The sequence below is a fragment of the Paramisgurnus dabryanus genome, chromosome 8, assembly GCF_030506205.2.
Source record: "Paramisgurnus dabryanus chromosome 8, PD_genome_1.1, whole genome shotgun sequence".
NCBI classification, from domain to species: Eukaryota; Metazoa; Chordata; class Actinopteri; order Cypriniformes; family Cobitidae; genus Paramisgurnus; species Paramisgurnus dabryanus.
In genome coordinates, this window is record NC_133344.1 from 15,350,982 (window position 1) to 15,367,977 (window position 16,996).

The 16,996-nt window shown below is 36.2% G+C and overlaps 1 protein-coding gene and 1 long non-coding RNA gene across 5 annotated transcripts in view; both read right to left on the bottom strand.

Annotated features, from left to right (window-relative positions):
• Positions 1–272: 272 nt before the first annotated feature.
• LOC135770820 (uncharacterized) lies at positions 273–3,433 on the bottom strand. Its single transcript, XR_010542777.2, has 3 exons — positions 2,892–3,433; positions 1,673–1,819; positions 273–1,529 (listed from the first exon to the last, which is right to left on the bottom strand). It is a non-coding gene; the product is annotated as an uncharacterized lncRNA (long non-coding RNA).
• Positions 3,434–11,750: 8,317 nt separating this feature from the next.
• Positions 11,751–16,996, bottom strand: part of aplp1 (amyloid beta (A4) precursor-like protein 1) — a 70,949-nt gene continuing 65,703 nt past the window's right edge. For 2 of the 4 annotated variants that reach the window (XM_065280645.1, XM_065280643.1), the window contains exons 16-17: positions 16,281–16,424; positions 11,751–14,406 (exon numbers count right to left, since the gene is read on the bottom strand). In XM_065280645.1, the coding sequence (XP_065136717.1) occupies positions 14,305–14,406; positions 16,281–16,424 (246 nt within the window). In that variant the 3' untranslated portion in view covers positions 11,751–14,304. The remainder of the gene's footprint in view (positions 14,407–16,280; positions 16,425–16,996) is intronic. The other 2 variants (XM_065280646.1, XM_065280644.1) reach the window with 1 other exon arrangement.

Sequence of the window (16,996 nt, forward strand, 5' to 3'; positions counted from 1 at the left end):
AACCAAATACATTGTAATTTTGAACATATTAATTCTTAACAAATTCAGTACACTTTACAAAAACCCAACAAATACAAACAGACATATATCTCTTACACAACACATTTTACAAGCACATAACCCACTTTATAAACAATTTAAAGGGATAGTTCACCCTTAAAATTATAATTTTCTCATAAACCACTTACCCCTGTGTCGTTCTAAACAACCAAGTGCTCCGATTGTCTTCAGAATACATTTTTAGAATTTTTTTATGAAAACCGGGAGGCTTTTGTCTGTCCCATTGACTTAAGTTAGTCTCACAATCCATTTCCCAGAAAATAATGAAAGACATCGCCAAAAAGGTCCATGTTCCATTAGTAGTTTAATAATAATATTATGAAGTGACAAGAACACTTTGTGCACAAAGAAAATAAAATGAACGATTTCAACAATTTGTTCTCCTCCTTAGTTGTTGAAAGTGTATTCAAGACCAGACTACGGCGATGCTGCTGACATCACCTGCAGCTCACGTCACTTGCTGATGTGGTTACCAATGTTTTTTTTTGTTTTTCTACACTCTTTTTTAAAGCATAATGCAAACATTGTAACACTTAAACAGCCCAAATAAATGTACAAATTACTTGGCAGCCTATTCTGTCTGTACGCTGGCAACTACGTCAGCAGGTGACGTCAGCATGATGCGCCGTAGTCTGGTCGTTAACAGGCTTTGAACGACCAAGGAGAAGAACAAACTGTTGAAAAAAAATTTCATTGAAATACTGATGGAACACTGAACTTTTTGGCAATGTCTTTCATTCTTTTCTGTGAAACGGATTGTAAAACTAACTGAAATCAATGGGACGGACAGAAGCCTCCCAGTTTTCATCAAAAATATCTAAAAACGTGTTCTAAAGACAATCTAAGCACTTGTTGGTGCGACAGAGGGGAAGTGATTTATGATAAAATTGCAATTTTGGGGTGAACTATCCCCTTAAGCAATTACAGCGAGACAACATGTAAAACAAATTAATTAACATTTAAAGAAAAAAATTCTCTCTCACACACACACCACACACACACGTTGGCATATGTGGTTTACCGGGACAATTTCATAGACACAATGCATTTTATACTGTTCAAACTGTATATTCTATTGCCTTAACTTACCCCAGTCCCTAAGCCCAACCATAACAAAAATCTGTTGGAAGTCTTCAATCTATGAAAAAGTATCACTTAGTATTGTGTCCCTGTAAAGCATGTTTATAGCATATTAAACATGTCATTATACACTATTCCCCATAAACCACATATACCAACCCACCCGCACACACACCTCTCACACACAAACCAAGTAATTAAAACAAGTTAAACACATTTAACCAAAACACCACCACTCTTTTTACAGAACAAAACATTCTCCTTTGTAGACACAAACACAGGCGCTAACACTAACTGCTTTTCTTTTGCTAAAGTTGTCTCTTGCACCCACCCTCTCGATCGAGCCACCTCTTCATTGTCCACTGTAAGGGACCTTCTCCGAACTGCATCTTTAAAATAATTAATCCATATTAATTATATATTTACATATTAAATATATTATTATTGTCATTGTGAAATCTTTAACATTTAATGAGCATATTAAAAAGAAATGTCTAATTTTTATTAACAAATAATTAACAGATATATTTACCAATCACTACCTCTCTGAGTTGGAGGGTGGCAAATAAAGTCTTTTCCATCCAGTTGAGGTTTTAAGCCAGGGAGTTGTCAGTCGCCCTCTTCAATGCCATGTGCAGTCTCGTACATCTGTCCCGCCAATAAGCCCTAACCAGTTAACCTGAAACAGATTTATAGTCTTAATAGTTGGTCATAGTTTCATACAGGACACAGGTCATACAGTAGTTGATTGCTTATATCAAAGAGGTGATGCATGCTATTTTTTTGTGTGCTAATTTAAGAAAAGTTGTGTGCAATCCATAGAAGTAAACTGTTGTGTGTTTGTTGAAGTCCAAGAAAAGAGATTTAAGTTGAAGAAGATAACTGGCGTCATTGTTTACTTACACTGTAAAAAATGTCTGTATAAATTACAGTATTACTGGGTATTACTGGCAACTAGCTGCCAGTAACTTACTGTAGATTTTACATTTATGTTATTTACTGGCAAGAGTTTGTTCAAGTTAAATGAACATAAAACATTTTCAGTCTTTAACTTCTACAGTAAGTTACTGGCAACCAGCTGCATAATTACAGATAATTTTTTACAGTGTAGGGTTTTGTACATTTGCACATCGTTCACATGTCTCTAACACTTACACATCAAAGGGTGTGTACATTCGTGAATTTGAAAATATGTGCCCTGCTGAAAAAAAACAGCATACCAGCAAGACCAGCATATGTTGTGTTTTGGTGCTGGTTTGCAAGTGAACACCAGCTAAAACAGCCTCAAACCAGCACCATCACCAAACCAGCATTAGCACCAGCATCCCATGCTGGTCATACCAGCAAGCCACAGCATATGTTGTGTTTTGGTGCTGTTATGCTGGTGACCACCAGCAAAGACCAGCATAATTCCCATGCTGGTTTGATGCTGGATTTTTCAGCAGGGTGCTCTTTAACTTCTTAACTACTTTAGCTCAAATAAGGTTGTGTGTACTGCTCCTTTTTATGAAGACATGAACGTGTGTCTGAATTCTCTGCTTGATTATTAAAAACCTGTTAACCTGCACGAGGACGACGACTGGTTATTTACATCTTTCTAAATGGATTCAGCTTACTAACAACAATATTTAAGCTAACATGATAGCTGGCTAAATGTGCAGGAAAATTCACGGTTTTGAATATGTAGCAAACAATTCCTTTTCATTGTTATCATGCATTTTTAACATATAAAAACTAAATCAGTGACTTACCAGTTATTGATGATGGTGTCTGTGTCGAACGGGAGCTCAGCTTTGTGCTCTGCTTGATTCAAATCATAACAGCAGTCGTGATGTTGCCGTTCAACAGCTAGAGGGCTGATTGCCACATCACGGAATCGGGCCGTGTACTGTATACTGTCCGTCTGAAGCATAAACATTTTTAAATTGCCGCCAAACAGCGTTACAACCGGCATGTGTCAGTTGCACTGGCATCGGGCCACATACTGAATTTCTGACATCATACACATCTTGGCAGTATCATATCAAACCATAATCGGTCCAGGCACAATGCAATGTAGTCGGTCCGACTACACAATGCCAGATTCGGCCCGATTACACTGAGACACTACTTTAGTAGACCCGGACTTCAGCTGAGTATGCTTACACTCGGGCCAACAGCTATAAATAGTGTTTAATACTGGTATACTATTTCCTCATCTGGGCCAGTTCTGGCGCATACACTAAAAATCTGTCCGGCTTTCAGCCGACACTGGCGGAAAAAAGCCAGAATCGGGCCAGAACTGACTGCTATCTGGGTAGTTAGCTCCACCCAGACGCGAGGACGTAGGAGACGTATGGGGTTCCGGATGTGTCAAAATAATGTTGTAGAAAATGCCCCAAAGTTATGTTAGAGTTGTTATTATTTAGTCAATCATGCTTCAGGTTTCATGTTTTCTCCCGTTTATTTAGTGCTTGTAACAGAGTAAAGTGCGCACTGGTTTGTGTATTTTATCTGATGTCACGCAGTTAGTATGCAGTACAGTAGAGATAGACGTTCGTTGTCACGCAGTTAGTATGCAGTATGATAGAGATAGGCGTTCGTCATTTCAGTTAATATTCAGTACTACAGAGATCGTCCGTCGGTTCGGACATAATTGCGGGTGTCATTTTTCCTCAGAGTGTGCGTGAATGTGAAAAGTAAGTAAAGTTATATCTACTGCATTTCTCGTGATATTGTATTTTTGGCGCTGTTATTTCTGGGTAACACTTTATTTTACGACCCGCAAAGTACCGCGTAATTAAACCGAATTTACAGCGTACCTATTTGTAACAACAGGGTAGGTAACCTGTAGGTATAAGGGGATAATATTTTAAGTTTGGGGTAATAAGGGGGTAAGAATATGAAGAATTATAAATTATTTATACTCTAAGTATTTTATAACAACAGGGTACCTATTGTAATATTACGTGGTATGTATGACTTAGTCAAGTCTATGGGGAAATTATGTTTTATTTTTTTTTTATTGTGAATTTTTCATATTGACTACTGAATGTTGTATACAGTCAATGTCTACGAGCCCCATCGGCAAATAAATATAACAGCATATCACTTTTATTTTAGTAGCCTATATTACTTGCTTTTAATAAAAAAGTCCAGCTGATTTAATGTGGTTATCTTTTTTTTAAGGTAAGTACAATAAAAATAGCAACTTATTCCCTATTTACCAGGAAACTCCTACATTTGCGGACATATTTGAAGTGGTGCTTTGCAATTTATTTACTGTAAACACAAGTATTTTAGCCAAATATAATTTATGCAATGGCAAACCAGAATGAAACAACAGCAGATATCAGCTCCTGTGGTGAAATTTCTTTAAGAGGTTTTAAAAACGTTCTACCCTGTGGATTACGGCTGCGAGTGATGTTAGCAGGATCCGCATGCTGGATAAGGTGACTGGTTTTGTTAATACATGACTCACGCTTTTCAAACAATGTTTTTCAAGAAAGTTGCTATAGCTAACGGTAGCAGGTTAGCTAGCACATAAGTAAGCCTAAAGTTATTAACGTAGGCTAACTGGCTCAGAAAACTCTGTTTCTGTCAAGGCACAAGAAACATTTACTGAAGGCTTTCATTTATGTTTTTTATATGTAATGCAGAACAGCATTTGTGAGACGACATCAACTCATCATCCGAGTGGACAAGAACACCAACAGAGGAAGCCAAGCCGCAAAAACAATGAAAAATCTTGTCATAAACACCTTTTTGTGCTATTGCCTCCCTATGACACGTCGCTTTCATCGTTTCCTAATCTTTGAAAGCCACTTTAAACAAAAGCGTCTGGTAAATGCCTAAATGTAAATGTCTATTAAAAGGTAAGAAAGAAATTTTAAGATTCTTTGACTAAATGTTTTACTGAGAAATTAAAATTGGCTGCTCTGGCCCTGCTGTGAATGACCTTTTGTAGCACCTTTTTTTTAGGTTATGTCCATATTGAAAAAAAAGCATTTTCAGAGTGTATCTTTCAACATTAAAGTCTATGGCAGTCCATAAATCTACACAATACTTTCACACCACAAACTCTACCAACAGTTGGAGGAAGAGAGTTACAGTGAGAGTTCATGCACACAGACTGAAGCTGACAAAAATGCAAATCAGGATGAACAATATATTCCTTTATGAATCTCTTTATCAGTAATTCATTGTCTGCATTTAACTTTAGTGGTTATGCAACTAAATTTGCTTGCAGCATGGCTTTCTACAACATAGGTGTGACTGATCATGACATATCATGACTTTTTTCATGTTTTAACTCTTGAAAAGCACCCCCATTCTGGCCCGAAACCATGAAAATACCTACTTTCACTAAAAGGGCTGTTTTTACTAAACCATTTATAGTATAAGCATAACTGTGGTATCATTAGATAGAAGACACTTTGAGCTTCGTTTTCCATGTTTCAAAATTATTTTAAGATAAAAATTTAAAAAGTTAGAGAGGCTGAAGTACATTGTTATAAAAAAGTTTTGCATAACATCTTTTTTAACACTAAAAATCTTAATGATAAATATATGTGTGAAACCTAGAAATGCAATGAGGCCAAAGCCACAAGTCTAAAGAAGTTATATTTCACGTTTGAAGTCAATAGACCCAAAAATGAGGTTCTTGCAAGAGTTTTTGTAAGACTAGTGCCTTTTCTAAGTGCCAGTCAGCCACAAAATAAAAGTCTTTTGTTTACATGCATACACGTTCGTTCTTTTTATTGTTTATCCTTATATAAGCGTATAAAATGCCGTATCCACACCAGGAAATAAAGCTTCACACAAAGATCGTTGAATTCGTGTTCTAATTGGCTACACGTTTTGTCTATCAATATTTTCCATGAAGTCATTGGAGGAACGCGCGAGTCAGATGACGTCACGATATTTGACAGCGCTGTTTGGATATTATGTATTATACTCCCGCCTACTTGTACAATCATGTTTGAGCGCTGGTTTTGAACGCGAGTGTGATCTCATATACAAGTGTTACGATGGATGTAAATAGTCCTCAGATTGTATATTATAATCTATTACAAGACGTGCATCTGAAATCTGATGTAAACAATGGAAAATATATCCATATTTCACGGATTATACGCATTTGTGGACAAAAATGGTCATTGGATGTACTTTGTTGGAGAGTTTTTATGGGTTATTCACACATCTGAAACAGACTGGATTCGATTCGCGTTCCTTATACCAGCACAAAGGTAAGGAGTCAGTTTATATTATGCATGTTGTTATCTGGACTTCTGTAATAAAATACTATATTTATGATACTAGAGCAATTTAATCTCAAAACGGACACCATACACTGATGCTAAACCCTTAGACCTTTTAAACAATGTATAGTAGTGTTATTATTATTGTTGTTTGTACACAGTAGGCTATATATATATTGTTAGCAGCATAAAAAAAACTGACGTCTTTCCGTGCGCGAGCTAGTGCGCGTCGAGAGGTTAAGAGCTATAATTGGCTTTCCAGTCCTTCTATCAAACTAGAAAATGTGAAAAAGATCAACCCAGTAACTTAGTTTTGGTAAACCATTCTCTACAAGCACATGAAAAAATAGGTCATTGAAATTTGGCTCACATTTGGACACATTTTTGCTCACACCTATGAAGTGGCAATTTTAACATGTTATAATAAATTATCTATAGGGTATTTTTTACTAAAACTTCACATATGTACTCTGGGGACACCAAAGATTTATTTAACATCTTAAAAAGTCTTGTGAAATGTCCCCTTTAAGTCTTTTCTTTTTGTTACTTTTAAAGGCAAATTCGGTATTTTACACTTAAAGCCCTGTTTTCAGATTGTTTATGATGAAATAGAACCCCCCCCCCCCCCCCCCCGACCTCTACAATGGTTGTATAGGTGCATAAGTAATACCGTACCTCACAGCACATCAAATACAAGTGAATGGAGTTGGACATAAACTACGAATATAACCTGAAAGCATCTTTTGAGGCCATTATTGTGTGAGCATATCAGTGAACACCCCTGACCACTCGGTGAGTTTCATGTCTTTGTAAACAAAAGTTTAATGCATTTTAGGAAGAATTGTTCCAGTGCAACATGCAGTCATTGTAGAGGTGGGGGCTGATGCATCAAACATCCGAAAATTCTCGGGCCAGCATCATATGTCCAAATTTCAGTCAAAATCATTCTATTTCATCATAAACAATCTGAAAACAGGGCTTTAAGTGTAAAATACCGAACTTCTCCTTTAAGTACATCGAGGACAAACTTAAATGGACACAATGAATAACCTATAGGTTTGCTGCTATCTCACCAAACTTTTGAGAAGAGTTGTCAAATGCCTCGCCTTGTAGCAAAGAGCATGCAGTATATGCCACAGAAATCCTGTAAAATATGAATATGATTTTAGTTAATCTATTATTTAGTTCTTAATGTTGCATATGACTTATGTAAAATATTAACAAAACGCTGCATAAATGTAAGCATTTCTGGGTTTTAAAATACTATGTCTTCAATTCTGTCTCCACCACTGCACTGGTAAAATCTATGCAAGGTCAAGCTGCTTAAATTTAACAAGACTTACCAATGATGATTAGCCACATAATGAACAACAACATAAAAAATATTAAATCATTCATAATTTTCAATTAAATTAAAAAGTACAACCTGTGATGAAAAGGTTAGTATGTTTTCCTTTTCAGTGAGCTACTGTTTGTCGTTACTGTAAACCTTTTACTGAAACAGTTCAAATGCAACTGAATGTGTTTTTATAACTTGAGGGAAGGGCATTCTACACGAATACAAACAGACTGAATAAAAAACCAGTTTAACCAGTTTTACAAGTTCAGGCCTGGCGCCACGAGGGGCAAAGGGGGGAATTTCCATAAAAAGAATTTGTGCCCCCTCCCTCCAGTTTTCTTAATGTTTCATTCGTTTCTTAAATGCAACTCACACTAGCTTAGTAATATTGCTGTCACTATCATCATCAAAGCGAAATGTGAAGATAAATCTGACTTTATCAATAAAACTGAACATCAGGCCTGCCGTCCAAAGCTAACAACTGCAGAATGGTCCAGTTCACTACTGGGGGAGTCCAGTCAGAGCAGGTGTGGAGTCAGACGGGCAGCATAGATCAAAAAGCCACCCAGGACCTCAGACAGTGACAATTCAAAAAGCACCATCAATGCTTCAAGAGAGATCCCTATGCTGAGCAGAGAGTTGGGTTTAGTCACATGGTCAAGGAATGGGATAAAAGAATTTGTTTGGGCTTCTTCTTCTTCTTCACTTTTTCTCCGGTTCTCATTCTTTCCCTTCTTTGGACGGGTCTCCATGAGTTCTGCTCATTCTGCTTTACCTGAGCTCTGGGGTTCAGGCCATTAAACCAAGATTCCAGTTCTCAATGGTGACTTTCTTTCTTTCTCTGTTCTCTATACTATCAGGTAATGTCTCATTGGAAACAGCAATTTGTACATGTATTATAGATGGACAGTCCATCACAAGGCCATAACTCTAAACATTAAAAACTAAGTAGTGCATTATTATAATACGTTTTAATATAACAACATACATTATAATATTTATGATGATACCAGCTACAAACACCTGACATATATATATATATATATATATATATATATATATATATATATATATATATATATATACCAGAAGAAGTGGATATAAAGGTAAATAAAAGTGAAACAAAACAGCCTGACCTAGATACAGTTTTAACATTATGCTTATCTGCAGCTTGCTTGTTTTGACAAACCAACCACATGCCAATGGTGTGTACCCGTTTGTGTTTTGATGTTTCCACTTCTTTCTTCTGTTTAGTTTTGGTGTGCTGGTGTGTCTTAATTATAGTGTTTATTCTGAAATGACATTACCAGCAAACCATTAACTCTGTGAACCAAAGCTTCGTTATTACAGTATGAAAAAAATGGCTGTTTTGTGACCATATTTCTGTTAACATCAGAGTGGTTTTTACCATGCCAAAACTAACAATAGCTGCTTTACCAAAGTCTGAATTGAGATTTTATTACTAATAATGAGTTGCAGTGAAAGTGTTTCCTGCAATTATATATTTTTTCGTCATTTGTGCATTTAAACATTTGCATTTTAATATAAGAATAGTAACACTGTTTAGTCGACTACTATGAAACAAAGTATTTAGGCCTTGTGTTTATATCCATCTCATTTTTGGCAATTCTCTGCATTAGTTTGATCATTACATCTCATGTACTGACAACGTTTTTTATGCAAGCTAAGAAAGGAAGTAGACCTTAAGTACATATGAACACACAATGCTTTATATGACAGAGCATTCTGCTGCAGTCAGCTACCAACATCCTGTGCAACCTGAATGTGTGGTTGGGTATTTTTCAATTGAAATACATTGCCATGAAAATTTTTCTGAGTACTATCATGTCTTGTAGCCACAGTGACAGGTGGTGCTCTTGCATGAATTTGTAATGGTTTAGCATTTGTTATTTGTTAGTAGGCCTATAGATCAGTGGTCTTCACTTCATTTTTTTCATGAGAGCCACACTGATAGTTCAGAGTCAATAGGAGAGCCGCCTTTACTGCAAAGTATCAAAAGTTACATTCAGTAGCATGTCTGCTTATCAATCTGGCAATCTGATGCAATACAATAAATAAGATGGAAAATCATTATTTATCATTTACCAGTCACATTTGAGACCAAATTATTTCTCTTAATGACAAAAACAGGATTTTAATGCTAAGCATTCTTATAATATGCGTATGCAGTGCCCCCGAACCACTAGGGGGCCACCTTTCTTTTAATTTTATGCGGAGCTGCACAGAACGTTTGGCAAGTGACATTACTGTGCCGCGAGAGCAATTTGAAAGCATAACAAGCATCTGATCTCACATACTTTGATGTCATATGACAATTGCTCTGTGCAAGCACTGCATACGAATGAACGCGTTTATCGACGTGCGTCTTGATATGGTTGATAATGTGTATGGTTTTCAAACAAAGTTTGCATCCGGAGAAGAAAAGAAAGAAAAAGCGCAAGCCTGCATGATCATATCACCAGATTATTTACTGCCATGCGAGCCACAAGTTTTAGCTTAGAGCAACAAAAGAACACCAATACATTAGTACACTAGAACTAGTCTCATCAAGTCTAACACAGTATACATAGCCAAGGGTTAGATAGTAAGTTTTTTTTTTACAGAAAATTTACAGATAAAGATGGAAAAAGAGAAAGACATTAAGCCCTCTATTAGTAAGTGAGGTGTTGGCGGAAGAGATGGGTTAAAGACAGCTTCAGAGTGAGCAGATCGTGTCGCAACTAGCAGATCAATTCACAGTTGTGGAACAGCTCCAGAGAAGGTGCGCAATATTGATTTTTTCCCTTTTTGAGATGGCACCACAAGTCGTCGCTCAGTGACAGAGCGCAGGGATCAAGAGGGTACGTAGGTCTGTATAAGTGAGTGAAGGTAAGGGGGGTGCTGACCCAGTGGTGCTTTTAGATGCCAGGAGCAGAGAGTGAAATGTCCCCGGCATGCTGAGATGCAGGCAGAAACCGTGGGATCATCAGGGTGGAACGACAAGTGAAGTTGTGTGTCATTAGCATAGCAGTGGTAGGAAAAGCCATGTTTTTCGAATGACAGAACCCAGGGATGAAATGTATATCGAAAAGAGCAGTGGTCCGGGCACTGAGCCTTGTGGTACCCTGTTATTAAGATCTCAATTATATTGTTCAGAGACGTCACCTGTCCAGGATACTCCAAATGACCTACCTGATAGGTAAGACGTGAACAGTAGTAGCGCCGCCCGTACCAGAGACACCCATAGCCTTGAGGGTCGACAGGAGGATGTGGTGATTGACCGTGTCAAAAGCACATTTTGAAAAATTGTTGTTGTACAACACATTGTTGTTGTATGTGGTTAGAACATTGCACTGTTAACTCTTTCCCCACCAGCGTTTAAAAAAAAGTTGCCAGCCAGCGCCAGCATTTTTTATGATTTTCACAAAAGTTTAATGCCTTCCAGAAAATGTTCTTCTTTAAATATATAAACAAACAATATATCAAACGAAAGAACAGACCCTCTGCTTTCAAAAAAAAAAGTTTCATCCTACCTTCATTGGTTTTCTTTTTATCACGTCTCAAATACGTGTAGGTTTCTTTAAAAACACCCAGTTTTGAGCAAAGAGCTGAGATAATTCTATTTTTGTGAAGGACTTTTGATAGAGATCAGATGCAGAGCGATCTTTAAAACATACACGGGGGTTCTTTCTCTTTCACGTGAGGCGCTACTTCCGGGTTGTAAAAGGTGCGGAAGTGCACCACCTGGTGGATAATAGCAGTATTTCGGAAAGCTGGAAATTCTCGTCATTGGCAGGGAAAGAGTTAAAAGTAAAAGTTGGTTCAACTTAAAAAATCATTTCCCTAAAAAATGTAAGTCTATTCAACTTATTTTTTTCACCTAAAGTGAAACTAAAATGAAATTTGAAGTAATTTTCCCAGTTTTTCACCCTTTACAGTGTGAACAGCACATTGGTCAACTGTGGTTGCTTTAAATTGTGCTCTATAAATAAATTGAGATTTAAAAAAAATAAAAAAGGCAAAGCCAATAATCTGTGGGTCATTTATAATTTTATTATCATTTTAAGTACAACAAGTCAGATCAGTTCACAGATTACTTGCTTCTACAATATGTCAATTATTTCATGAAAACAGGACACATTATTTCACCTTCCAATCACATCCGGACATTTCTTTGGTGATGATCACATCTGATATCAGCTTACATTTCTGCATTGGTTGCAGAAGTTTAATGACATCTGACACCCTGACCAATTCTGGGAAATTATTTCAAAATTAAACCAACTGATTATTTGACATTATTAAGCTTTATCTTCAATATATTACCATGCTAGTCATTTGAAAGATAAAGTTGGGCAATTAATGATGTCTAACACAACATTCTTTGCTAAATGTGTTTCCATCTTGGACTTCATTTATTCTTCAGTAATGAATTCGGCAAGACAAAAACAACGTTTAGAAAAACTCAATCTGTCAAACTGGATACAGTTGTGCTTGGCTATACACCTCAATTATTACAGACTGTTAAGTTTACAAGCATGATGTTGAGTTGACCCATTGGGAAATTTCAAATCTACACAGCAAATGACCCAAACTCCAATTAATATTGACTTAAATAAAAAATACATATAATTACATCCAAAACACAGCATTGAAAAAGGCAATGATGCAGCAGTTAAAACATCTGTAACTTTTTACATTTCTATTGGTTCAGTACAGGAAAGAGGGAGGGGTCATTCCTCGGGGTGAGGGGTTATCATCTCAGTCAAAAAAAAACGCATCCAAACTAATTTAATACCTACAGAATACACTGTAATAAATCTGCCTGATGCTGGTAACAAATCATAAACTCATCACATTCGTTGCATACCTTCAACAACATAACCGTTTCATCTTCAACAACTAATAAACTGATCCAATCTAACCTGAACCGTTGCTTTCTTTAATGATGTTAAATGTGTATTCTGTGATATGACATCATTTTTAGTCGTAACATATTGAGTACCTCAAGCTGTCCTGTGTTTCAGTGTGACTATACAGTACCAACATAAAATAGGGAGGACAAAAAATATTGTAAGGTGTGGAAAAACCAAGATATTTGCTTAACGGAGTGATTGCTGTTTAGTTTTGTTTATATAAAAGTGTTATTTTGGACTAAAGAATAAAAGTTTAGGAATGTACAGCGCCCACATTTTGGTTTTGCTGATAATGTCTTCTTCCTAATAAAAAGATTGAAAACAAGACATGTCCTCTCTATAGCAGGCTAACTATATGCGTTTATGTACTGAAACCTATGTTTCACAGCGAGACACGCAAGACATGTTTTATCCGCAATTTCTAGAACTAGAACTGAAATGCATTAGACGAACATCTTCCTAACCCTTTAACATTAAAAACAAACTTGACATGTGATTCATTTCAAGAATTAAAGACTCAAACTAGTTTCGCAATTTGAACTTGTCATTCAACGCTGTACCAAGTTTTGGTTACGTATAGACGTTTAGTTTAAGGTATGTAATACAACAGGTCTCAACAGGTAAATGACAACTAATATGCGAACAAACCTACGCACTAACCGCATTGTAGGAAACTTTAATTAATAGTGTGGACGTAAAAGTTAGGAGAACGTGAATGGAGCGTATGTTTACCAAATATACATTCAGTCGAGAGTTACTGTATCTTGTGCTGGTTTATACAACAGTCCGTTTTCATTCAGCCATGTTAAGAAATGTTTCTCTTTCCGAGCAGCACATCTTTACGTCCATCGATACAAATTAATGATAGAAACGTCTATTTTACTTACGTCTTTAGTTATGTACACGTCATTGTTGCACTGTGATATTTTCATCAAAAAGCAAGAAACAGGACCAACACAATTACGTTATAGCATCATACACCAAATTTCGCATGCTTTTTCTTTACGTTTATGGACTTCGGATTACTTAAGATTTCGGCAATATCAGAAAAATATTCGAAACTTTGGATAGTATTGTTAGATGAACGTTTGTGGTACATTGAAACAGTCGTGTGATGGAGACTAATAATCTACCGGTATGTCAGATGGTCGAGTTATTCATGAATACAAACCTTTTGTCATCATTGTGAAGTCTTATTGAAACAATATAAGTAGCGGATAGTCGTCTAAGAGGGCCTAAACTTTGAATTCCAAAATATATTATTTAATTCATATCACAGTTTCACCATGAAAAATAAAACTCGGCCTTGAAAATAAAACGGACAAACAAACCACATCAAAACAGATTTAGCTTCTGTGAAACACACGATTCGTTCGGCATATGAAGCCACTGAACATGCTTGGTGTGGCCATGCCCTCACGAAAGCAAAAACCGGTTATGAGGGGGCTTTCATTTTCTGCCAAATATCCTATTGGTTTTCTCTCCCTGATGAAAGAGCAGTATGCAGACGCTTTCACTACAAACTCCTTATTTACGTGCCGGGTACGCTTTTAACATCGGTCATATACACATACATACAGTACAGGGGAGAGTGGGGTTGCCATGGAAACCCCAATCGAAAAACAGGAGGCAAGGGGGAGGGCATGGCCTTGAGACTGCAGGGCTCTCCTCAGTTCATTTGCTCGAAAAATTTGTAAGTGGGATTTTCGTAGCCGTGATTCTGCATCTTATTGAGCTGCCTCTCCTCTGGAGTAAGCATAGGGTCGACCTGCTGGGAGAGAGGGGGGCGAGAGAGATGATAGTCGGTTAAAATTGAGCACATGTATACAATTTTTTTTAAACATTTCAACACGTCGACCATAAGAACTTAACTGTTTCCCTGCCATTGACGAGTTTTCTCGTCAATTAAAAAAAAATGTTTCCCTGCCAATAAGTCACTTTGGATAAAAACATTTGCCTAAATATAAATGTAATGCAACTGGCCAAAAAATCTTACTCTAATACCCTAAAAACAATTTTTTTTGGAACTGGTCTAATCCATCGAAGTTTCACTTTATTTCCTGGTTTAAGACACTAACTGGCACCGTCCCTTGAGCGAGACACCAGATTTTACTTTCAATATTTTGCACGTAAATTTTTATCTATCATGACAAACTATGTATCATTGGAAAGGTCTAAGCCTCTAGAATACATATTTCAACAGTGTTTCATAAAATAAATTATGCATGGAGAGTAATTGATTTATTTATGTAAAGAGTGTGCCTCAAAACATTTATATTCTGCTAAATGTCACTGTCCCGCCAGCGGGACGCCTATGTTTACTTCATTGTTTTGCATGTGAATTCTTATCCAATCATGACAAACTATATATCGTTTGAAAGCTCTAATAGTGTAGATTTCATTTATCATCACCATTTTGGTAAAGAAATTACATAGTGAGAGACATTTTCTAAAATGCCAAGGGGTCCACAGGTGGGCCCACTTTGTTATTATATATTTGTAACACTAATACCCTACTCTAAACCTAGAAAATCATGACAAACTATCTATACTGGAAAGCTTTCAGAATGTAATTTTCATATTTCAAGGTCATCTGATAATAGAAATAATGTAGTGACAGTTTTTTGTTACATGACCCCCCCACACTGAAAAAAAATTCATTCAATTTACTAATTTTTTTGTTAAAATTTATCTTAAATAAATTGATTGCAACCGCTAACCTTAAAAAATTTAGTAAATTGAAAGAAAAAAAATTCAGTCCATAGGAATGCATATTAATTATTATTTATTCATAAAACTAAATCCTATTATAAATCTTCAAAAATGTTGACAAACTATATACTGTATCATTGGAAAGCTCTAAGAATATAGTTTTCATATTTTGAAACCTTTTTCCATTAATAATAACGCAGTGACAGTAATTTATTAATTTGCGACAAGAGTATGCAGCAAAGCGTTGACACCTAGTGGTCGTTGTTGGTAAACCCACTAAAAGTGTGACACAAACCTAATTTTTGTGATTTTAACTTGAAATTTGGATCACAACTACTTGAGACTTGTGAGACTTTTATATTATTACTTTTGTGAAACATTTACATTTTTATAATTTTATAAAAAAATGAATATGTTTTTGAATTATTTTTATTTCTTAAAATAAATTAAAACTGCTATAACATTTTTTATTTAATATTTTAACCTCCAGAGACTTCTGTGAAAAAACTTTAATTGTCTTCTTTAAAATAAGACCAAGATTAGGCTTCTAGACCAAAAAAGGTGTAGATCACAGTTTTACCCCCCACTCAAAAGGGATTTGGGCCAGTTAAGGGGTTAAATAAACAAATAACACATAAAACAACCATTTTAATGGTCTCTGGCTTTTGGGCAACACTTTATGACAGATTATACAAATCCACATCTGGCATCTTTTTCCTATAATCATAATATCAGACTGCAAAAAAGCAGCCGATAAAAACAGACAGCAGCAGGAAGCTGCCAGTACTTCCTTTAGTGCTCTTTAGAAAAACAACAGCCCAAAATCCAAAGCGCTTATCCAAGTTTAGAATTAAACAGAGCATTACTTTAAAAATACATGAAGCTGCACAAAACAACCCATTTTAGTAGTCAAACTTTCAGGCGAACTCTCACCTCTACTATGCCGTGGCTGATGGTTCCATACGGCTTACGGCGCACTAGCAACAAGCTGATGACCATCACCATGGCGATTGCCACGGCAACCACCAGAAGCCCCACCATCGCTCCACGGTTGAACGTCTCCAAAACATCCGGCTGCTGTGGTAGACAGAAATGAGAAGATAAACAAGAAACCTTTTACATGGTATGTAAGGATCAGATTTTTGGATTTCTTTGTTTTAGGTAAAACACATCACACTTCATTATCTACTGTGGAGGAGAGCGTGGCACAAACTAACACTTTATGGTTTTGGGTCTATCAGTAAAAAAATATCTAAGTTAGATTTATCATTACTTATTTTACACAATCAACACACACATATCTGCAACAAACAAACACTTACAGTTTGTTTGTGGGACCTACAGTTATCATACAATTACACCGAAAGTGACAGAAGTGCAAACGTTACAACTTAACCCATAGGTGGGGTTCATTGTAACAAACAGGGGGTTTGTTGTTGTAACACGTGCTAGAACATTTAGTTTAAACAGAAAAATTGAATCAAATTCTGTCTATATACTAAAGGTGGATATTGTTTATATATCGACCAATAATAGACAGATATCCACACATTCATCCATCCATGATTCTTCATCTAACCATCCTTGTATTATGCATCAATGCATATAAATTGATTTTTTTTAAAGGGCTGCACAATAAAAATAAAAAA